Source organism: Malaclemys terrapin, chromosome 6 (genome assembly GCF_027887155.1).
Source record: "Malaclemys terrapin pileata isolate rMalTer1 chromosome 6, rMalTer1.hap1, whole genome shotgun sequence".
NCBI lineage: Eukaryota > Metazoa > Chordata > Testudines > Emydidae > Malaclemys > Malaclemys terrapin.
In genome coordinates, this window is record NC_071510.1 from 42,586,743 (window position 1) to 42,606,522 (window position 19,780).

Below are 19,780 nucleotides of genomic sequence, written 5' to 3' on the forward strand. Positions count from 1 at the left end.
AGAACTATAATCATAGCATTGTTAATAAATGCAACAGATATGAGTCTAACTACCTTAAAGGAAATATATGAGTAAGAAGGTGGCATTTTTACAAAGTCACTTTTCCGAGTAGAAGTGACTATTTGAAGAACTTCCTCTTTGAGTATATGACTTTCTTTCTTTTCCCAGTGTCCTGATTACTTGATGAATATTCAGCTTGTGACAAGGATCAGAACAAAGAATACAAAAAATTATATATCTTCATGGCCTCAGGGGGCCTGATCCAAAGCACATTGAAGGCAATGGGAGTATTTCTACTAACTTCAATGGCCTTTGGACAAGTCCCTTAGAGAAAAGATTTCCTGTCTGAGGTAGCACACAACAATGGAGAAGAGGAGGTAATGTTGGTCTGTGGACAACAACTCTTTCCTTCAAAAGAGCATGCTACTAAACAAGAGAGAAATCAGCTCCCACGCTAAACTGTCATGTAGTATTGATGCATACTGTAAAACAGCAGCCATGTTCCTCTATCCCAGCAATGGCTGCAATTCAGCGGTGAGCATATTTTTGCATTTCAGGCCAGATTCTGCCACCCATACTCACTCCAAGTAGTGCTTCAATTCTCAAACAGCCCCTTTGAAATGGGAGTGGAAGAATGCAGGCCATAGTTTTCAAACACCTTCAGAATTAGGATAAATGGTGCTATTACTTCTATAATTAGCATCATTTTATTTTTTATTAAAAACAAATTATAAGTACCTCGTTTCAATTGAAATTCAAGCGAATTCTTTGCTGAGCTCACATTTTGTTTTGGATTTCGATAAGGTAACTGTGATGAAGATTTTTCACCAAATGGGTTAGAACTGTCTACCTGAAATGAAAGAGATATGGTATGAGGTAATATCTTCTATTGGACCAACCTCTGTTGGTGGAAGGGACAAGTTTTCGAGCTTCACAGAGTTCTTCTTCAGGTCTGGAGAAGGTTTCCAGGGGCCCAAGCTAAATACAAGGTGGGACTGATTGCTAGGTTTATACATGTTGTAGGAGACCACTTAAAATGAAGTGGGCAATTAACACTTTGGTAGAAGTAGGCCAATCGAGGGTTATTAGGCAGCAGGATATGTCACAAACAGTTGTCATGGACCATAAAACCAGTGTCTCTACTTATATATTCAGTGTGTGACAACAATCAGAAACACTGCAAACAACTATCTAAAATGAAGGAATAATATGAAGCTTCATTTTTTAGTCTGTGAAAACTAGGTCTGGACATGAACATATTTGCAGCTGCTTACAGCCTATAAAGAAAAGAATAAAAAAATATTGTTTCTTCCCTTCCCTCCATTTCTTTCTTTCACAACTACAAAAATATACAAAAGAGGCAAACGATATACACAGCACAGTGCAGACATTTCAGCAAAACCACCTAGTTTAAAAAACACTGGGATTCTGACATTACTGATGTTTTCAGAATAAGGAAATGACCAGTATGTAGACACCATCTTGTTATAAAAGAGGTAGTGGCTGTGGCACTAGAACATTGAGTTTTCTTTTAAATTTGTGGTTAGGACAGTTTTGAAAAATGCTTTCATCTTCACGAAGACTCAAAAAATCTTTCATCTTCATGGAACAGGGGACTCAAAAAATGTATGCCCTTCATGGATTGCAACAGGGTATCTATAGAAATTTAAAACATTATAAATGACCATTTAAAATAAAATTAAACTACAAACTGGGGAAAATGATACATAGATAATGTAGTGGATTGGCTGGGGTGTTTAGATAGATAGGTAGATAGATAAGTAACTAGATAGATCTGTCTGTCTGTCTCTCTGCCAGGATCTAATTTAGGCTTCTCTACAATACCCATCACCTTAACATATAAAAATACTGAGATACAGCACTTTTAAATCCCCCACCCCTTTTTCCATATATATACACACACACCTCACATGGCCACTGTGATGCTTAGTTAGCTAGTGTTTGTAAAGTACTTTGAGATCTTCAGATGAAAGGCCCCATCAGTTCAAAGCCCACTGAAATCAATGGAAGTCTTCCCACTGACTTGAATGTTCTCTAGATTCGCCATTTAAGAAATCCAACGTATTAAAAAAAATGGGGTTTGTTATATCTTGCTACACTAATGGTCCATCTAGTCCTATGTCCTGTCTCTGAGAGTGACCAGCACTGGATGCTTTAGAGGAAGGTGGAAGAAATCTTATGATGAACCATTAAGGAAAAACCTAGCCCATGAAGACAACTTCTTCCTAACCCCAGACAGCTAGTGGTTTGTTGATGGCCTAAAGAATGAGGGTTTAAGTCTCTTATAATTTTTATCCCATCTAAATGGGACTTTGGATGTCCTTATTAATCATACAAATGTCTAATCTTTTCCTGAATCTGCTAACTAGCTGACCTCAATACTATTTAGTGGCAGTGAGTTCCACAGATCAATTAAGCATTCCTTTTACATTTACAAATTTGCTGCTGGTTAATTTCTCTGGGTCTCCTCTTGTTCTTGCTTTATGAGGAAGGATAACAGGAGCACCCAATTTACTCTAATATCATCACAATAATAAAAAAAATTAACTTAGTACAGCAATTTTAAGACTTACGTGTCTAACAACAAATGGTGGCCTGGTTTCAGCATCCAGTTTGTACCCAACAGATCCCAGGCTTAGCCTTGACTGCTGCTGTTGGTTTTCTTTGCAGAACTGATACAGGTGCTTTGTAGCATTTGGAGATGGAGAGCGGGATCTTAATAACCTTGTAAGACTCTTACAGATCTTATTATCCTTTTTCTTTGTTGTCTTATATTGTGCTGGTGAAATGCTCCTTCGCCTGGGTGATACAGAGGCAGATCTTTGTATCCTCATTCTGTTTCTGCCCTGCTAGATAAATTAATTGTCTCATAAAGTAATTATCCAAGCAGAAACACGTACAAGCTATTTGCAAACCTCTCTGTAAAAGACAGTCGGCTGAGCAGGGTTTAAAGTCAACGGGAGGCTCCTACACATTTGAGAGCAGAATATGGCTCTATGTGGCTACAAATTAAAACTGAGGAATCTGTGACTCTGTGCCGAGAAGCGACAGAAAATCAATAACAGAAAGAAGGGAGAAGGACTCAAGCCTATCTTTTTTATCTATTTTACCTTTGTTTGACAACTTCTCATCCAGGGCTTGATCCTGCAAGATGCTGATTGCCCCGTGTGGTGCTAGTAGTCCCAACTTCTATTGAATTCAACTGGAGTTAAGAGCATCTGTAAAGAAGCATTCAGCAGCTCGAAGGATTGAGACCTAAAGTCAAAATCCTGAGGTAATGACTTCAATGAGAGTTTGTTTGAGTAAGGACCTGAGCATTTGGCTCTGAAGAAGCAGTAATTCTGAATGAGCCAAATTCTGCAACCTTTAATTGAAAAAAACTCCCTTGACTTCAGTGAGAACTTTGTTCCAGAAAGGACTGCAAAATTTGGACGATAAAGAATAATTATCTGGTAATGTACCTAACCCTGCTGGTGCAGAGGAACAAATGACACTGGAGATTGTGTCTTGGCTAGTTGGTTATAGCTCAATCCAGAGAAAACTTAAGCTATGTTGGGAGGATTGGGGGAACCAAGCAGAAGAAACAGCAACCAATAGCTTGCAAAAATGAAACCCTCATAGCCAGAAGCAAACCATTGTCAGTAAAGGCCCATGGGTCAGGGAAATCCTTCCCACCACAGATCACGATCAGCCCAGTCTAGCCTCTTTTAGGAGACAATGCAAGCCCCATTCTTTCGTGTTGGCCTTTCCCAGAATAATCAGCAACATCCTCCTCCTGACAACAACCACCAAATAATGAGCCCTCTTGTCATAGCAGGTGAGCTGAGGGAAGAATAAAGAAATTTTGCCTTTCAGTGCAGAATCGGTGTGATTCTTATTGCTGTATGAGGCACTTAAATGCAATGGTGACAGGTGCACTGTGACAGATCAGATCAAACACTGATGTTTCTGTCCATGTTTGTGTCCTTTATTTAAAGTACTTACATAAAACTGCTTTCTATATTGAAGTGGAAGCTCAGTAATGGTTGTTCTTGTAGAAAATTCTATTTTTGGTGCAATTCCCTTAAAAATAATAAAGAGGTGAAATCACTACAAATAATGTCACGGTGCAGGTGTTACAGTTTTACAGAGATAAGCAACAGCACCTCTAATTCACAGACATTTCCTCAAGCTTCTTAATTGTTATTTCAGAATCAGAAGTGACTAGAGGAAGCACTAAAACCAAAAAGGGGTAATAACAGATAGCAAAATGAGAATGAACTTGCAGTGCAATATGGCAGCAAAAAGAAGCAAAGTGCTCTTGGGTTGCATATTCAGGTAACATGATATTGAGCAGGGAGGCAATGGACCCTCTTTATGGATCTAATCCTTGCAAAGTGGGGAAAGATGATGGTCGAGGCCAACAATGTAGAAAAATATGTAAGATACTAGCACAACCCCAGAGAGATACCCCATTCCTCAAAGAGTAAGAGCTGGGATGAAATGGGAGAATAATTCTTTTTATAGATTTGAGGGGGCAGGCAGCTCTTTCCTGTTTGTTTAACGGCTGTATTTACTAAACACCAGTCTTCCTAATGGACCCTTCATGCTCCAAACAGCTGTGAAAACTGAATCAATATTTCAGTTTTCCTTTCAAGGCAGGTGAAACGGTGACAAATATTGCAGAAAGACAATTATAATCTGTAATTAATAAACACAATCTGTTAACTTGCAATCAGCTTTGGAATTTGTATTTAATGTAGTTCCAATTTCTTTAAAAGCAGTAACTATGAAGTCATCGTAACTGTATGAACATTAAGGACCAAATTATACCTGCCCCTTCATTTGTGCACTGAGATGGCGAGAGACGGAGCAAGAAGCCATAAACTTTCTGCAGTGTAAGGGTAGTGCCAGCTAGCAGTGCCTGCGAGGTTCAAAGCCCTAGAGAAAGTGCATCTGCACAGGGAAAAGGCAGGTCAGGGCCCATTCCTGTGCACAGGCAGCAATTGCAAGCAAGGGACCTCTGTGGGAAGCACTGGCTATACCTTTATGAGGACTTCTACACACTGCCACTTACGTTGGTATAACTAATGTCGCCCAGGGGTGTGAATAAGCCACTCCCCTGAGCGACATATGTTACATCGACCTAGCTGTCGGTGTGGACAGCACTACTGCCGCTGATGGGGGCTGGAGTAATTAAGTCAACAGGAGAGCTCTCTCCCATGGGCTTAGAGCACCTGCACTAGCAGCACTGCAGAACTGCTGTAAGCTCTATAGTGTAGCCAGAGCCTAAATGTATAGCAGCAAGTCCTGCTGCTCACCACACTTCTCCCCCTCCCTCACATCACTCTACCCTCTAAGAGGCACAATTTAGCCCTAAAGGGAGACATTCAACTTTCAATCTAGTCTGTTTCAAAACTGAGTTACGTTATGTCTCCTCAAATCCATTCAGCCCGTCATGACTTTTAGCTTAACTACAATGACTTTAGCTGGATCAGCACAACAAAATTAACAACCAAATGATCAAGTTAGCACAGTTAGAGGCTTCCTTGATTACAAGATGCATTCAGGCACATTTTATTCTTAGGTTCAATCTCCGGTCAATGACACTTGCTACTAACGGCCAACTGAAAACTGTTTTGAACTCCTTAAGGGTAGCAAATTTGAAGGGGCAAGAACTTCTGGGACTGTGTTGCCAACACTGCAGAAAAAATCAAATTTATCTGCTTGAAGCTGCTATTGAACATTTGGGTGCCAGCAGCCTCAGCAGGCTATAGAAATCAGCATTCCTATTGTTTCAGTGCTTTTACTCCACATAGTGGCTTAGTGACTAAAGAAGAATCAATCCATTATGACAATGTACAAACTGACAATCTGCTAGGCCACTTTACCCAGGTACTGAGTGAGGAGGGAAAGGAGAGGAATATGTCAGTTGTTGTCTCTAAAATTATATTTAAATACTATAAAATTTGCAACAAATGACAGAGTGCAGGGACATTTAACAAAGCTTTTAACCACCATGCCACCTGCTTTCAGGACATATTGACCTTGATGGAAATTCCGTTTTCATTGTTCAATTGCATTACAGTGGAAGAACATGGGTCTTTGTATGAATTTAACTGAACTAAATAAGCCCAGGCACATAGAGGCAGCAAAGCACATGCCAGAACTTGATGTAGAAACATGTGAATGACTCAAGAGTAGAAGACCTTCCAGCCCCATCAGACTATTCTTTTCTGGCTTGACAGGGGACACTTACAGATTCACTCACAGTTACAAAAGGCAGCACTAATGGAGCACTTCACTTGTCTTACTCTGTATGAGCCTGATCCAAAGCCTCTGAGGTCAAGGTGTCTCTCCATTTATTTCAGTGGGCTTTGGATGAGGCCCTATGGTCAGATCTAGATTTCTAGAAGTCCACTTGGACACTTCACATAATATTATTGAGTATTAGAATTTTCTTCTCAGTTTCTAAATGAATTGTTACATACTCCCAGTTCTGACTCATTGTCTCAGAGTGGTGGAGGCAGTGGCATTTAAATTTATATTAAAGGAGGGACAAAATAAAACACATAACACCAAGTGAGAGTCAGACACACTAAAAATAAGAGAATAAAAATGAGACACCTGGTCACAGCAGCATAAAACTGAACAAGCAGAATGCAGAGAAATGCCGTAGACAACCACAGCAGCAACAATATTTAACTTTAATTTTCTTAAGAGAAAGAGACAGTCCCACAACTGAATCAACCACTTTTTAGTTGAAAAGCCAGAGCTGAATTCTTAGGTACCAGTGGACAAGTGACTTTGCCTGAGGGGAGGACACTGAAGATGTAATTAATTTCAAGACAATAAACTGGAATCCTACAAAACTAGCGTTTTACAGAGTCACTTTCCACAGTAGAACAGTATTTAAGGTTGCATGTTTGGACTTAAGTTTTGCATTTCCAGATTTGAAGGTTTAACTGTGCAACCTTAATACTGCACTAACATAGCTTTACAGCATTTAATCTCTACATATTACAAATGCTTTATGTTGACTGTAAAATACTGCAAAACAGATAATTTTCTTTATTACACAGTCTCACAGTCTAGAAGTATCAAAGTGTAATGTGGTGGCAAGGTTCTTCTGTTGATCCACCCTGTTGGCAGATGATGGACCCCTTGGAGATGCTGCTTGATTCCTGCTAAGTCATTGTGGCAGATGTGGCTCATTAACTCTACCCTATATGTGAAGGAGGTGACAGAGGCTTTGCACATAGGGAGCCCCTGGGTCTAGGACAGAGAGATCTCTGTAGGGAACCCTAGGAACAGCTACGCTTAGGAAGATGCTTACATTTACTTGCTGATATTTCAGTTGTCAGTAAAGCCAAACCTCACAAAGGAGTGGACATGCAGAGTGGACATGATTCTGCTTTCATTTACAATGCTGTAAATCGGGAGTAAATATGGTGAACTCAATGGATTTACAGCAATGTAACAACAGCCTGACATAAAAATCCCAGTGCCCAAAGATTCTGTTTAGAGAAAGTCCACTAGGCCACCCAAATTCCTGTGAAGATGGATCGCATGAAATGCAGTAAAGATAGGAAGGGACACATTCAGGGCCCAATCCTGCCAGCCTTACTCATATTAGTGGCTGCAGTTATTTCAATGCAACTGCTCATACGAGTGAAGTGTTCACATGAGTCAGCCTGCAAGTTGAGCCCTTAGGTAACATATAGTATCAATATAAAATTCAAATGATGTACAAAAATACATTCAAATTATGAACTAAGTCAGTCAGTCAGGATCATAATATGGGACTTAGCAATGTGATCGAAAATTGGGATGGCCCAGCGCAGTACATTTAACTTTTGACTTTTGCTTTGCTAGGACACAAAGGGTTTGCTCATCCAGTTTTGTAAGTCACTAAACCATCCTGTCAAAAATATAAATGGGAGTAAGAGAAGGCCACTGTGTTAGTAGTAAGTCATCAATATAATAGTGAAAATCTAGACTATTGCAGTAAATAATGTCACAATTAAAGTATGAATGCAATGTACTCCGCAGAGCATTATAAACAGCACAAGACTGGACCCGGAAAATCAAGATAGCTAAACTGAAAAATGTATACGTTGTTAACAGAAACAATCAGACACAGCAAATAAGAGTAGTTAGATACACCTAGAATGTCTCATGGACTAGAATACTGAAAAAATTAAGGATGACAACAAAAGAGATGAATGTGGTATCAAGAACACAGTAATGTATTATAATAATTAATAGAATTAGTTTTAATAAGACAACATTAATCAAAACCTAGCTATTAGCTGCTATAATCTTAGCTAGTATTAGTGGAGCCCCACTTTAAATAATTAAATCTAATGCTGCCTTCTATTTTTTGCCCACATTGAAATCTCAGCATGAAGAAATGCAATGGGCTATTTTTACACATTCAATCCTTGTAGTCCAAATACTTCTTTATAAATGAAGTTCCAGCACTGGTCCTACAAGGCAGTTGGGAAAATTTGAAGGGGAGCTGTACAACATCAGTACCAGTAGACTGACTAACTGAGACAGACAATTAGAATGAGAGAAAGAACAGAAGTAAGCGTGTATAGGAATTTTAACTCTCAATCAAGGCAATGGTAATTTACTTTCTTTAATCTTAATTATAGGGAACATCAGGAAGCTGAGGTTAATAAAGCCATTCAAAGGCTTGTTACCTGAAACATTGACTGCCTTAAAATTGAGAAATTATTCTTCTCTCATTACTGTGGCAACCTAATAAAATATTCAGATTTCCAACACCACATCAAAATACTCAACATGATCATCTCCAGATAATCTGCCCTTGACCTGTCCCCGGCCGGAGCGGCGAAGTGGGGGGGGGGAGAGAACAAACCAGCCGGCCGGAGCAGCAAAGGGGGTGGGGGTGGGAAATAAACCTGCCCGGAGGAGGGGGGAGACAACAAACCGTCCGGAGCGGCAAAAGGGGGGGTGTGGGGGCCCAGGAAACAAACCTGCCCCTGGCTGGAGCGGCGAAGGGGGAGCGGGGAGAACAAACCGGCCAGCCGGAGCAGCAAAGGGGTGGGGGGTGACAAACCGGCTGGCCTGCCGGAGCGGCGAAGAAAATAAAAAATAAAAACAAACAAAAAATACCTGCGGGGTGGTGGGAGCATGGGTGCAGGGGGACTCCCGGCCCTGCAGACCCCGGGCAGCGGAGTGCGGGGGTGGGGGGGAGGGAAGGGGGGCGGCCAGGGCTTCCTTAAGAGGGGCACTTGCCACGCGGCCCCTCCCGCTGCGCCGCCTGCTGGGAGGGCTCCGCGTCGCTCCGTTCGGCAGGCAGGGAAGGACACGGGCTGCCCTACCGGACTTGATGCAGGGCGCTCTCCTCCTCCGCCCCCTACAGGGCGGCGGAAGCAGTAAACCAAAAAGAAAAAACCTGCAGGGGCGGCCAAAGCGGTGAAGCGCAAAACAAACCAAAACCAAAAAAAAAAAAAAAGGATTAGATGGAATGCCGCCCTTTGAAATCTGCCGCCCCAAGCACGAACTTGCTCGGCTGGTGCCTGGAGCCAGCCCTGCTTCTACTGCATAATCCAATCAGTCTCAGTGAAACTGATGAGAATTTTGTCAATTTTATTCTTCTGTTCCTGCTTCAGAAAACTAAGAGCATCAGGAAAGACAGGCACTGGACATATTTACAAGGACAGAAGACCCCCCCAAAGAGACGATTTGGAGAAGAGTAGAATAAACTAAGGAAGAGAGAGAGAGTGTGTTAGCATGTGTGTGCATGTATGTATGTGTGTGCATGTTTGTGTGTACATGTGTGTAAATGGCTAGGAAAGATTATGCCACCCCGCACAGTCAATGAGCAGCGCCCTGGAAATTTACCCAACACCCTGCCCTTTCACAGCAGCTGAGGATGGGAACTTTGCGGCTGGGCCCCTCACCCATCTTTTACATTGGCCTCTGGCTAGTAGGTTTAATCTTCAGTCAAGTAATGCCTGGTACTTTTTTCAAGACACTACAGAGTCATACAAGGTGCTTAAGCATGTCTCTCTGTTCAAGAGCAGTCCAAATTCATGTCTCAAACTAAGATCCTCACAAAGTAGCATGCCCTTTTACACTAGCCTGCTGGGCCAGACCTCTCCCACTTTCTTCTTTTCAGCTACCCATTGCAAACACCCACTTGGAGACAACTTACTGTGAAACTAGGAGATGTTTTCATTAGTAACTCTCTCTCCACACCAGGATACACAGGAGTCAGCTTGGGCTCTGGGAAGAGAAAATCTCGAGTATTCTCTTCATAAAAAGCGAGACTGTCCCCCACTGAAAGAGTGAAAAAAGGAAGAACTGTTTCCAAGATGGTTAATATTTTTTGAAAAGTCACACATTCTATAGCAAGCCCTTCACAGAGTGTGCAAGCCCTCCCTGGCTCACTAGGAGACCTGCCCTTCTTTCCACATTAGGAATGATTCAGTCAGAAGTACATGAGGTCTTTGGGATAGGTGTGCACCAGCAGGAGTGTCACAGGGAATCACAAATGGTGGTATCCCCTGTGGATCTGCTCTGAGATTGTATGAGGAGGTGCACAAGTCCTTCGGGGCTCGATGTAGGAAGCTTTCAGGACAGCGGCACTTTGCTCCTCTTTGGTATATTGCCCTGCTCCAAATGGCAAATGGGGGACCCTCAATTTGGGCCCTGAGCAGCCAGTGTAATGAAAACAACAGAAACACTGATAATCACTGAACACTCTCTGTTCTGCTATGTGCTCATTTTTAATTTGTGAAAAAGGCTCCAGTAAGGTCGGTCATACTTCTAGTCTTAGGGACTGAGAAAATAACTGCTTTTAAATCAAATGACTTGTTAGTCTCATTTCCATTGCTCTGACTACTCTGCTTCTGATTAATGTCTCTATCTTGAAAGTGAAATGAAGGAGGCAGAAGGGAGAGAGGCCATTTACTCCTCCATCTGTAATGAAAGATTAGGCTTAGCACAGCAACACTGGAGCTTGATGCCATCTTTAACACTCCGTTTGTCACCAGTGCCCCAAACTATTTTGGGATCGGAATAACTGCATAACCTCAGAGACAAACGATCCACATGTATTGTGGGGAATTTCCAAAGCAGTGGAACTTCGGAGAGCACACCAAATTCAAATCTGTCCGTCGCTTATCCTTTATTAGGGCCCAAGCTCAGGGGAGCTGAGCACCATCGATCTCACTGATGTGATTAGGAGAAGAAAGCATTCAAGATTCTGCCTTTACCGAGCATGGCCCTTCCAGAATAGGCAGAGTGTATCTGTCTATCCATACAGGGCCAAATCCTGATCCCACTGATGTACACTGGGAGTTTTCTTAATATCCTCATGGCATTAGGATTTAGATCATTAGCATTTAGAGAGAGCTCTACTTTTTTGAAGCACTGTACAAACTACTAATTAACCTAATTAATTGTCTATTTAAATAAAATCAAACAGGAATACTTGTAATGGGCTTATAAAAATCATATTTACATTCTTATGTTTGTTCAGTATAGCTGTCGTCATAAAGTGATTTGCAGTGTTGTTGTAGCCGTGTTGGTGCCAGGATATGAGAAAGAGAAGGTGGGTGAGGCAATATCTTTTACTGGACCAACTTCTGTTGGTGGAAAGGACAAGCTTTCGAGCTATACCGAACTCCTGTGGTCTGGAGCAGGTAACCAGAGCGTCTGAGCTTAACACAAGGTGGGACAGACTGTTAAGCATAAGTGGGTAATAAAAGGTTAAGTTGTTAAGCATAAGGAGTTCACTCATGCTATGGTCCCTTTATGCTTAACAATCTAATCCTTTATGGCCCACTTCATTTTAAGGGGTCTTCTATAGCATGTGTGTACCCCTCATTTTAATAACCTGTCCCACCTTGTGTTTATCTCAGACACTTGGTTACCTGCTTCAGATCTAAAGAAGAGCGATGTGTAGCTCGAAAGCTTGACCCTTTCACCAGCAGAAGTTGGTCCAATAAAAGATATTACTTCATCACAAGTGATGACAGGAAAAATAATAGGGGTTACTTACCAAGGTAACTTTTGTTCTTTGAATGTACTCTCTCCATACAGCCACAGTGCAGGAGTCACATACCCAGCCACCCAACCATGAAACCCTTTTGAGTACTGCTGAGTCCAGCATTCAATTGACTTAGAGTATAAATATCCCCACCCTTCTAACCATCCTATTGTTCTTCTCTATTTCTAGAAGCCCATGACATTGAGCTCTGAAGCAGAGGGGAGGAGTGCGGTCAGTATGGCACTATATAAGCTATATATTCAGAGACAAAGGCCACTTTGATAAGCAACTCGTTTTTCTCCTTCATCACATTGCTTTCCCAGGATAGAAGACTAACAAGGAGATGGACTGTGACGCACCATTTGCTAAACTGTGACTGAGGCACAACCTTCCTGAAACCCGCATCTAAACTTGCTGCAGTGTCAAGCAAAGACCAGTTCATGAACCCCCAAGTAGTAGCCCTGCAAATTTCTGATAAGAACATGTTCTGAATACCTGCCAGAAAAGTTGCTACTCCCCCGCTTGAATCGGTTCTGTGACATTCAGATACAAGGACCCTGCCCCACTCATAATGAGACTAAAGGCAAAGCTTTATCCACCTAGAATATATGTCTATACTGCAGTTAGACACCTGTGACTGGCCCATGCCAGTTGACATGGGCTCACGAGGCTCAGGGGCTGTTGGACATTCAGACTTAGTCTAAGGCCCTCCCACCTTGCAATGGTCCTAGAGTCTAAGTTCCAGCCCGATCCCAAACATCTACACTGCAATTAAGCAGCCCTTAGCCCGAGCCCTAGGAGCCCAAGTCAATGGGCATGGAACAGCCTCAGGTTTTTAATTGCAGTGGAGACATACCCTTAGACAACCTTTGAACTAAAACACCTGAACTTCAGACTTTTCTCCAAAGGCCTATTGGTTTCATAAAAGGCTTTGGGCCAGATTTTCAAAGACCTTAACTCCTAAGTAGGCACATAAATGAAATACTAACATTTTCAAAGTGTTCAACATTTTGAATGACCACACTGGGAGCTACTAGGTGCTATGCAAGTTTTGAAAATCTGGCCTTTACTTCTGTCTAATGAGCAGCTGCCAGTTCTCACTCTCTAGAGGGTGCAATCAGGCTTCTGATGGAAGGTGATGAAGCTTTGGGAAAAACACAGAGAGATGTATCGCATCAAATGAAAATCATCAACTATTTTTGTTCAAAATTTAGGGTGAGGGCTACGCTGCAATTTGTCCTTATGAAAGATGCTGCATATTGTAGCGATGGTGTATTAACGCCTGCAGCTCTGATGCTAACACAAAGAGTCAAAAAGATAGAAAACTACAGTAAAAGGTAATAAAGAGGGCAAGATTCTTAATCCTTCTCAGCTGGGTCATTTTTAGGGGCTCTCTACAACTCCCTCTTGGGCCTCGTTTACACTAGAAAATAGAAACATGGCAGCAACCAGTTTCACTGCACTGGTGCTGACCCCGGTACAAGACAAACTGGAATCAGTGCTGGTTTCAATAACAAGCTTAAAAGTTGGATTTGTTAAAAGTTGAGCATAATCCCTTCATCCACCTTTCTGAGTGAAGAGAGAGTGAAAAAGATACAAACTTCCCATTGTAAAAAAAAATAATCTAACTACATATTTTTGCAGGGCTACAACAAAAAACAGAGCTCTACGTTATTATTCGTGTTATATTTACATATCATTGATGAACCATAATGGTGACAGAGATGAGAAAATCTGGAAAAAGAAATTAAAGTAATTTGAATACTCCTAACAAAGCAACCGGTAATATAAAAATGAATTAAATATATTATATTAGTGGTAGAGCACCACCTATTTTTTAGTAATGAAAACTGCCAGTGATTTTACCATATATACAATTGTTCCATATTTGATTACCTTAAAAAGTAGGGTTATTCTGCCACCCTGTGTCCACTTGATTTTTCTAACTTATAAAAACCATAATAAAAAGTTGTTATAGAGCCAATACTAATATTTGCCAAATGGAACTCTAAATTATTATTCATGTTACATTTAAATATCATTGGGGAACAATAATAGTGACAGAGATGAGAAAGAAATTAGATCAATGACAGGGGAAAGAAATTAGATAAATTTGAATATTTCTAACAAATCAACCAGTAAGTCACTAGTCAGAAAATGTATCTTAATTTCGCTGGTAGATAATCAAAGTGTATGCAGAGTTGGGGTTGGGGACAGCAGATAGTTGAAGCCCCCTAGAAGAGGAGATGGGAAAGAGGAAGAAAGTGGGGAGGCAAGGCTCAAAGTTAACACCCACTAGGATGCTCCTTTCAATGTCTAATAAATCGCTATTTTGTAAAATATTTACTAGTCCATTACCTGAAGATACTAGTTGAATTAATCCAAACGTTGTTACATTGCCTAGAAGAAGATAAATAAATGATGTCAAGGTGGCTGAGAAATGATAATATATTCAAAATACTCCTGTAGCATAACAATAAAAAATAAGGATAGATAGATAGATAGATAGATAGATAGATAGATAGATAGATAGATAGATAGATAGATAGATTTGGAGCAACTACACTGTCTTCAATTATACATGCATTCAGAATGTTCTTTAAATTATACTTACTTTCAAGCATCTCTGTTACAGCAGCAGGGTCTACAGCACTTTCAAATACCTAGAGGAAAGTAATACAGAGTATATTCGTCCTTTATAATACAAAAAGCATTTTTATAATCTAGCATTTATATGAACATTTTTATATATTCAACAAATATTTCCCTACACCATGCTGTGTTGTCATTAAGCAAATCAAATAAACCTGTGGAAATACTATATATTTTACTGCGTGTTACATGTTTATTAATGTCAGCTGTAAAGTACTGCAACAATTTGTTTAAAAAGTTATGTAAAGTCTTGAAAATCTTAGTTATTTAAACCTGAAATTTCACACACTGTAGCCTCTGAGTCAGACTTAGAAGTGAGTCTAAAGGGTTTTTCAGGAAATCTCCCACTGTTGCACTAACATTAGTATAGTTCTACTACTAGAAGCAATGGTGGAAGAGCTAGTATAGAGTGGACACAGGGTTTTTTGGGGGAATACAGGGTTCTTGATCAAACCAGGGGCCTCAACCCACAGTGCGGGCTACCATCACCCTGAAGCTCAGGACAAGCCCTATATAGACAAGAGAGGAGTTCAGGCGTCTAGGCCAGTGGTTCCCAAACTTGTTCCACCACTTGTGCAAGGAAAGCCCCTGGTGGGGCGGGCCGGTTTGTGTACCTGCGGTGTCCACAGGTTCAGCTGATCGCGGCTCCCAGTGGCCGCGGTTTGCTGCTCCAGGCCATTGGGAGCTGCTGGAAGCAGCGCGGGCCAAGGGACACCACTTCCAGCAGCTCCCATTGGCCTGGAGCAGCGAACCGCAGCCACTGGGAGCCACGATCGGCCGAACTTGCAGACGCGGCAGGTACACAAACCGGCCCAGCCCGCCAGGGGCTTTCCCTAGACAAGCAGCGGAACAAGTTTAGGAACCACTGGTCTAAGGTAACAATCCTATTTGTTTTTATGTAATTTGTAAAGACTGTACATAAAATCAGAACATTTTATGAACATGAAATGAATATAAATACATTTTACTTTGCTTAATTTCATCCCATTACTCCTAGCCACAATTTGCTGGTCCACCCTAAAAGAGATTCCTCTGCCTTGGGGTGAAAACGTGACCTCTTTGAAGTCAATGTGAGTTTTGCCATTGACTTTAATAGGGCCAGGATTTAATCCTTAGTATTTTACCTCTTTCAAGCAGCTGTGGTCAGCTATATCTCCACTGAGTCATCTTTTAACCCAGCCCTTAAACATTTTTGTTGCTTTTCACAGAACCATAGAAATGTAGGGCTAGAAGGGACCTCAAGAGATCATTTAGCACATCCCTCTGTGCTGAGATAGGATTAAGGATTTTTTCTGTTTTCCACCCAATTTGTCAACATCTTTCAACTTCTGATAATATTGAAACTTTCAGGACAGTACTTCAGTGATAGGCTTTTTGGAGGAAGGAAACTCAAAAGAGAGCATCTTCGCTATGAAAAAAGGTATGGTCTTATGTCGTGTAAGTTAACACCTGATAATAAAAATGAGGTAATATCTTAGCGAAAACAAGGCAGTTTGTAGTTTTCATACATGTTAGCAGGTCAAAGTAAAGACTATGTGGGAGCCTAGGATTTATCTTGACCTGCTAACACTTGTTAAAACTATAACTCCCTTGTCTTCACAGGATTTTACTTCCTGTTAGTTATCGCGGATTAGCTAACACAAGGTAAGAACACACCTTTTTTCCTAGTGAAGACAAGGCTCATTTCACTCTCAAGTCATCTTCAACTGTCACTGCAGGTCTAGGAAGTGAAAGGCATTTAATCGTATTCCTTAAAAAGTGGAATCTTATGAGAGATATGGTAAAATTTATTTGTGGAAACAGAGCCACACAGAAAGCTGTCTGCAAAAAGCAGGGATTCTCCTAACAGAGCAGAGCAAGAGCCATTAGGGAAAGAACAAAGGTAACAGATGTGCTCTGTACTCTTAAAAAATGTCTACATGTGTATTAAAACTATGTTACCTGTAGTGGTTTCAACATAGTTTTCTTGTCACTATGGGCAACGCCAAACTGTGCTAAAATAATTTTTAAAAACCATCATCAAGCATAAATCACCATTCATTAATATGATAGCCAATGAGCAGAGAGAGTATTTTTTAAAAATCTTTTATAAACATTTTAGAGTTGGCCAAATCATTTACTCCTGTCATAACTATAAAGGGAAGGGTAACAGCTGTCCTGTGTACAGTACTATAAAATCCCTCCTGGCCAGAGACTCCAAAATCCTTTTCCCTGTAAAGGGTTAAGAAGCTCAGGTAATCTGGCTGGCATCTAACCTAAAGGACCAATAAGGGGACAAGATACTTTCAAATCTTGGGGGGGGGGGGGGGGGAGTTTGTTTGTGTTCTTTGTTTGGGAGTGTGTTCGTTCTCGGGACTGAGAGGGACCAGACATCAATCCAGGTTCTCCACATCTTTCTAAATAAGTCTCTCCTATTTCAAACTTGTAAGTAAATAGCCAGGCAAGGCGTGTTAGTTTTCCTTTGTTTTTCTCAACTTGTAAATGTACCTTTTACTAGAGTGTTTATCTTTGTTTGCTGTACTTTAAACCTGAGACTAGAGGGGAGTCCTCTGAGCTCTTTAAGTTTGATTACCCTGTAAGGTTAATTTCCATACTGATTTTACAGAGATGATTTTTACCTTTTTCTTTAATTAAAAGCCTTCTTTTTAAAAACCTGATTGATTTTTCCTTGTTTAAGATCCAAGGGGTTTGGATCTTGATTCACCAGGAGTTGGTGGGAGGAAGGAGGGGGGATGGTTAATTTCTCCCTGTTGTAGATCCCAGGGGGGTTGGAACTGTATTCACCAGGAGTTGGTGGGAGGAAGGAGGGGGAATGGTTAATTTCTCCTTGTTTTAAAATCCAAGGGGTTTGGATCTGTATTCACCAGGGAATTGGTGAAGGTTTTTCAAGGTTTCCCAGGAATGGAATCCATTGAAATGGTGGCAGCAGAACCAGAGCTAAGCTGGTAGTTAAGCTTAGAAGTTTTCATGCAGGCCCCTACATTTGTACCCTAAAGTTCAAAGTGGGGATCCAGCCTTAACAACTCCCAAGGAAATTCAGGCTGAAGGCTTGTGTTCTTGATTATTTCAGATTTTAAAATGGCATGTAAAATGTTGGTTAAAGCGTTCATCTGTCACTTATTTGAGTTATTATATTTAATTCTGCCAGGATCATGAAAATCAGATGACAGTCATCCCATAGAGGAGATGTTATTTTGTTTCCACAGAAATGGGATCGCAACCAAATAAATACCAAGCAAGAGAACTATCACACTAATGTCCTTTCTGGGATTATATAGGATTGTTTGCCTGGGAGCACACTCCAGTTTAACCAGTGATCCACAACCTTGGGTGTTATTGCCATGAATAAAAATTCAGATAGCAAAGTGTTAAATTTTAGAACCTGTTCCCAGTTACAGTACCTCAAAGATATAACAGATCTGATTCTTTGCTACCTTGCATGGGAATCAAGTGTAAAATGATACTAAATCAAAATCTTCTACTAACTATCCACAGTGGAAGGCAGTAGAGAATCAAGCCCAAAGCATGTAATAAGTGAGAATCACCTTTTCAAACCACATCTTCTCATGAAACAAGAGAGGGAAAATTGGAGGAAGGCACTCTGTCTCCTTGTATTGGCCCATGATGCAGACACTGAGGTAAATGTCATGCTTCTCCGGCAGGAACACACCAGGGCAAGTGATCTTATGAAAGAGAGAAAACAATCATGGTGATCAGAATTCTTTTAGGGCACCCTTCCCCACTCTGTCCCATCAATGTGCCTCATGCACAATCTGCAGGGACTACCATTATGGTCAAGTAGGTAGTACAATATCTGTGCCCTGGGCTTCTCTGTTGACAAGGTTGCCAGTTAGGGTCCAGTTCTATCTTCAATTACACCACAGGTGGGAAAACTACGGACAGTGGGCCACATCCGGCCCGCGGGACCCTCCTGCCCGGCCCCTGAGCTCCTGGCCCGGAGGCTAGCCCCCCACCCCTCCCCTGCTGTTCCCCCTCCCCCGCAGCCTCAGCTCACTGCGCTGCCGGCTCTGGGCGGTGAGGCTGCGAGCTCCTGGGGCAGCGCAGCTGCAGAGCCGTGGCCTGACCCAATGCTCTGTGATGTGCGGTGGCATGGCTGGTTCTAGCTGGGTGGCACGGCTGCCTCTCCTGGTGTCCTGGGCAGCGCAGCTGTAGCGCCGCCAGCCACCAGTACTCCAGGCAGCACAGTAAGGGGGCAGGGAGCACCGGGGGTTGGATAGAGGGTAGGGGAGTTTGTGGGTGTGGTCAGGGGGCGGTATGGATAGGGGGCGGGGTGGTCAGAGGTCGGGGAACAGGGGGGTTGAATGGGGGCAAAGGTCCTGGGGGGCAGTCAGAGGACTGAGAGCAGGGGCAGGGTGGATGGGGCAGAGGTTCCGGGGGTGCTATCAGGGAACGGGGGAGAGGTGGATGGGGCAGGAATCCCAGGGAGGCCGTCAGGGGGCGAGAATTGAGTGGGGGTCAGATAGGGGACGGGCCACGCCTGGCTGTTTGAGGCGGTACAGCCTCCCCTAACTGGCCCTCCATACAATTTCGGAAACCTGATGTGGCCCTCAGGCCAAAAAGTTTGCCTGCCCCTGAATTACACCAATGAAAGTTACAGCTGTATAACTAAGGGCAGAATTGAGTTTTTGAAGTGGGATTATCAAAAGTGGCTAAAAGTGTACGTCTACACTGCAGAAAAACACCCGTGGCTGGCCTGTGTGAGCTGGCCCAAAATGTTTTCTTTAGTTTTGCTCCTTTTTATTTAAAAAAGTGTTAATGTGTTGTGCATTTGCTGGTTTTATGTTTCATATATTTGGGACTTTCTTTTTTCAATAACTGTATTTATGGTGATGAAATTTCATGGATTTTAACATTTTACTGAACAGAAACTGAAATATTTTAATCTGATGCCAGAAGAGGGAATTAAAAGGCTAAGAATGAGAGAAATGTTTAAAAATAACTATTTGCAAATCTGATGAAACGCACTATACAAAAGATAGATTATTATTATCTGCTCTTGCTAGACTCTGAATTGACACAATAATCCCTAAAAAGACTATTACACAATTAATATTGCACACAATGTTGTAGGACTGAGTC

The 19,780-nt window shown here is 41.7% G+C and overlaps 1 protein-coding gene across 3 annotated transcripts in view; it reads right to left on the minus strand.

The window, feature by feature from the left end:
- SPATA6L (spermatogenesis associated 6 like) overlaps positions 1-19,780 on the minus strand; it is a 34,884-nt gene that overhangs the window by 14,344 nt on the left and 760 nt on the right. For 2 of the 3 annotated variants that reach the window (XM_054031381.1, XM_054031382.1), the window contains exons 2-8: positions 18,226-18,363; positions 14,643-14,691; positions 14,387-14,428; positions 10,190-10,314; positions 4,006-4,083; positions 2,595-2,870; positions 739-850 (exon numbers count right to left, since the gene is read on the minus strand). In XM_054031381.1, the coding sequence (XP_053887356.1) occupies positions 739-850; positions 2,595-2,870; positions 4,006-4,083; positions 10,190-10,314; positions 14,387-14,428; positions 14,643-14,691; positions 18,226-18,363 (820 nt within the window). The remainder of the gene's footprint in view (positions 1-738; positions 851-2,594; positions 2,871-4,005; positions 4,084-10,189; positions 10,315-14,386; positions 14,429-14,642; positions 14,692-18,225; positions 18,364-19,780) is intronic. The other variant, XM_054031383.1, reaches the window with a different exon arrangement.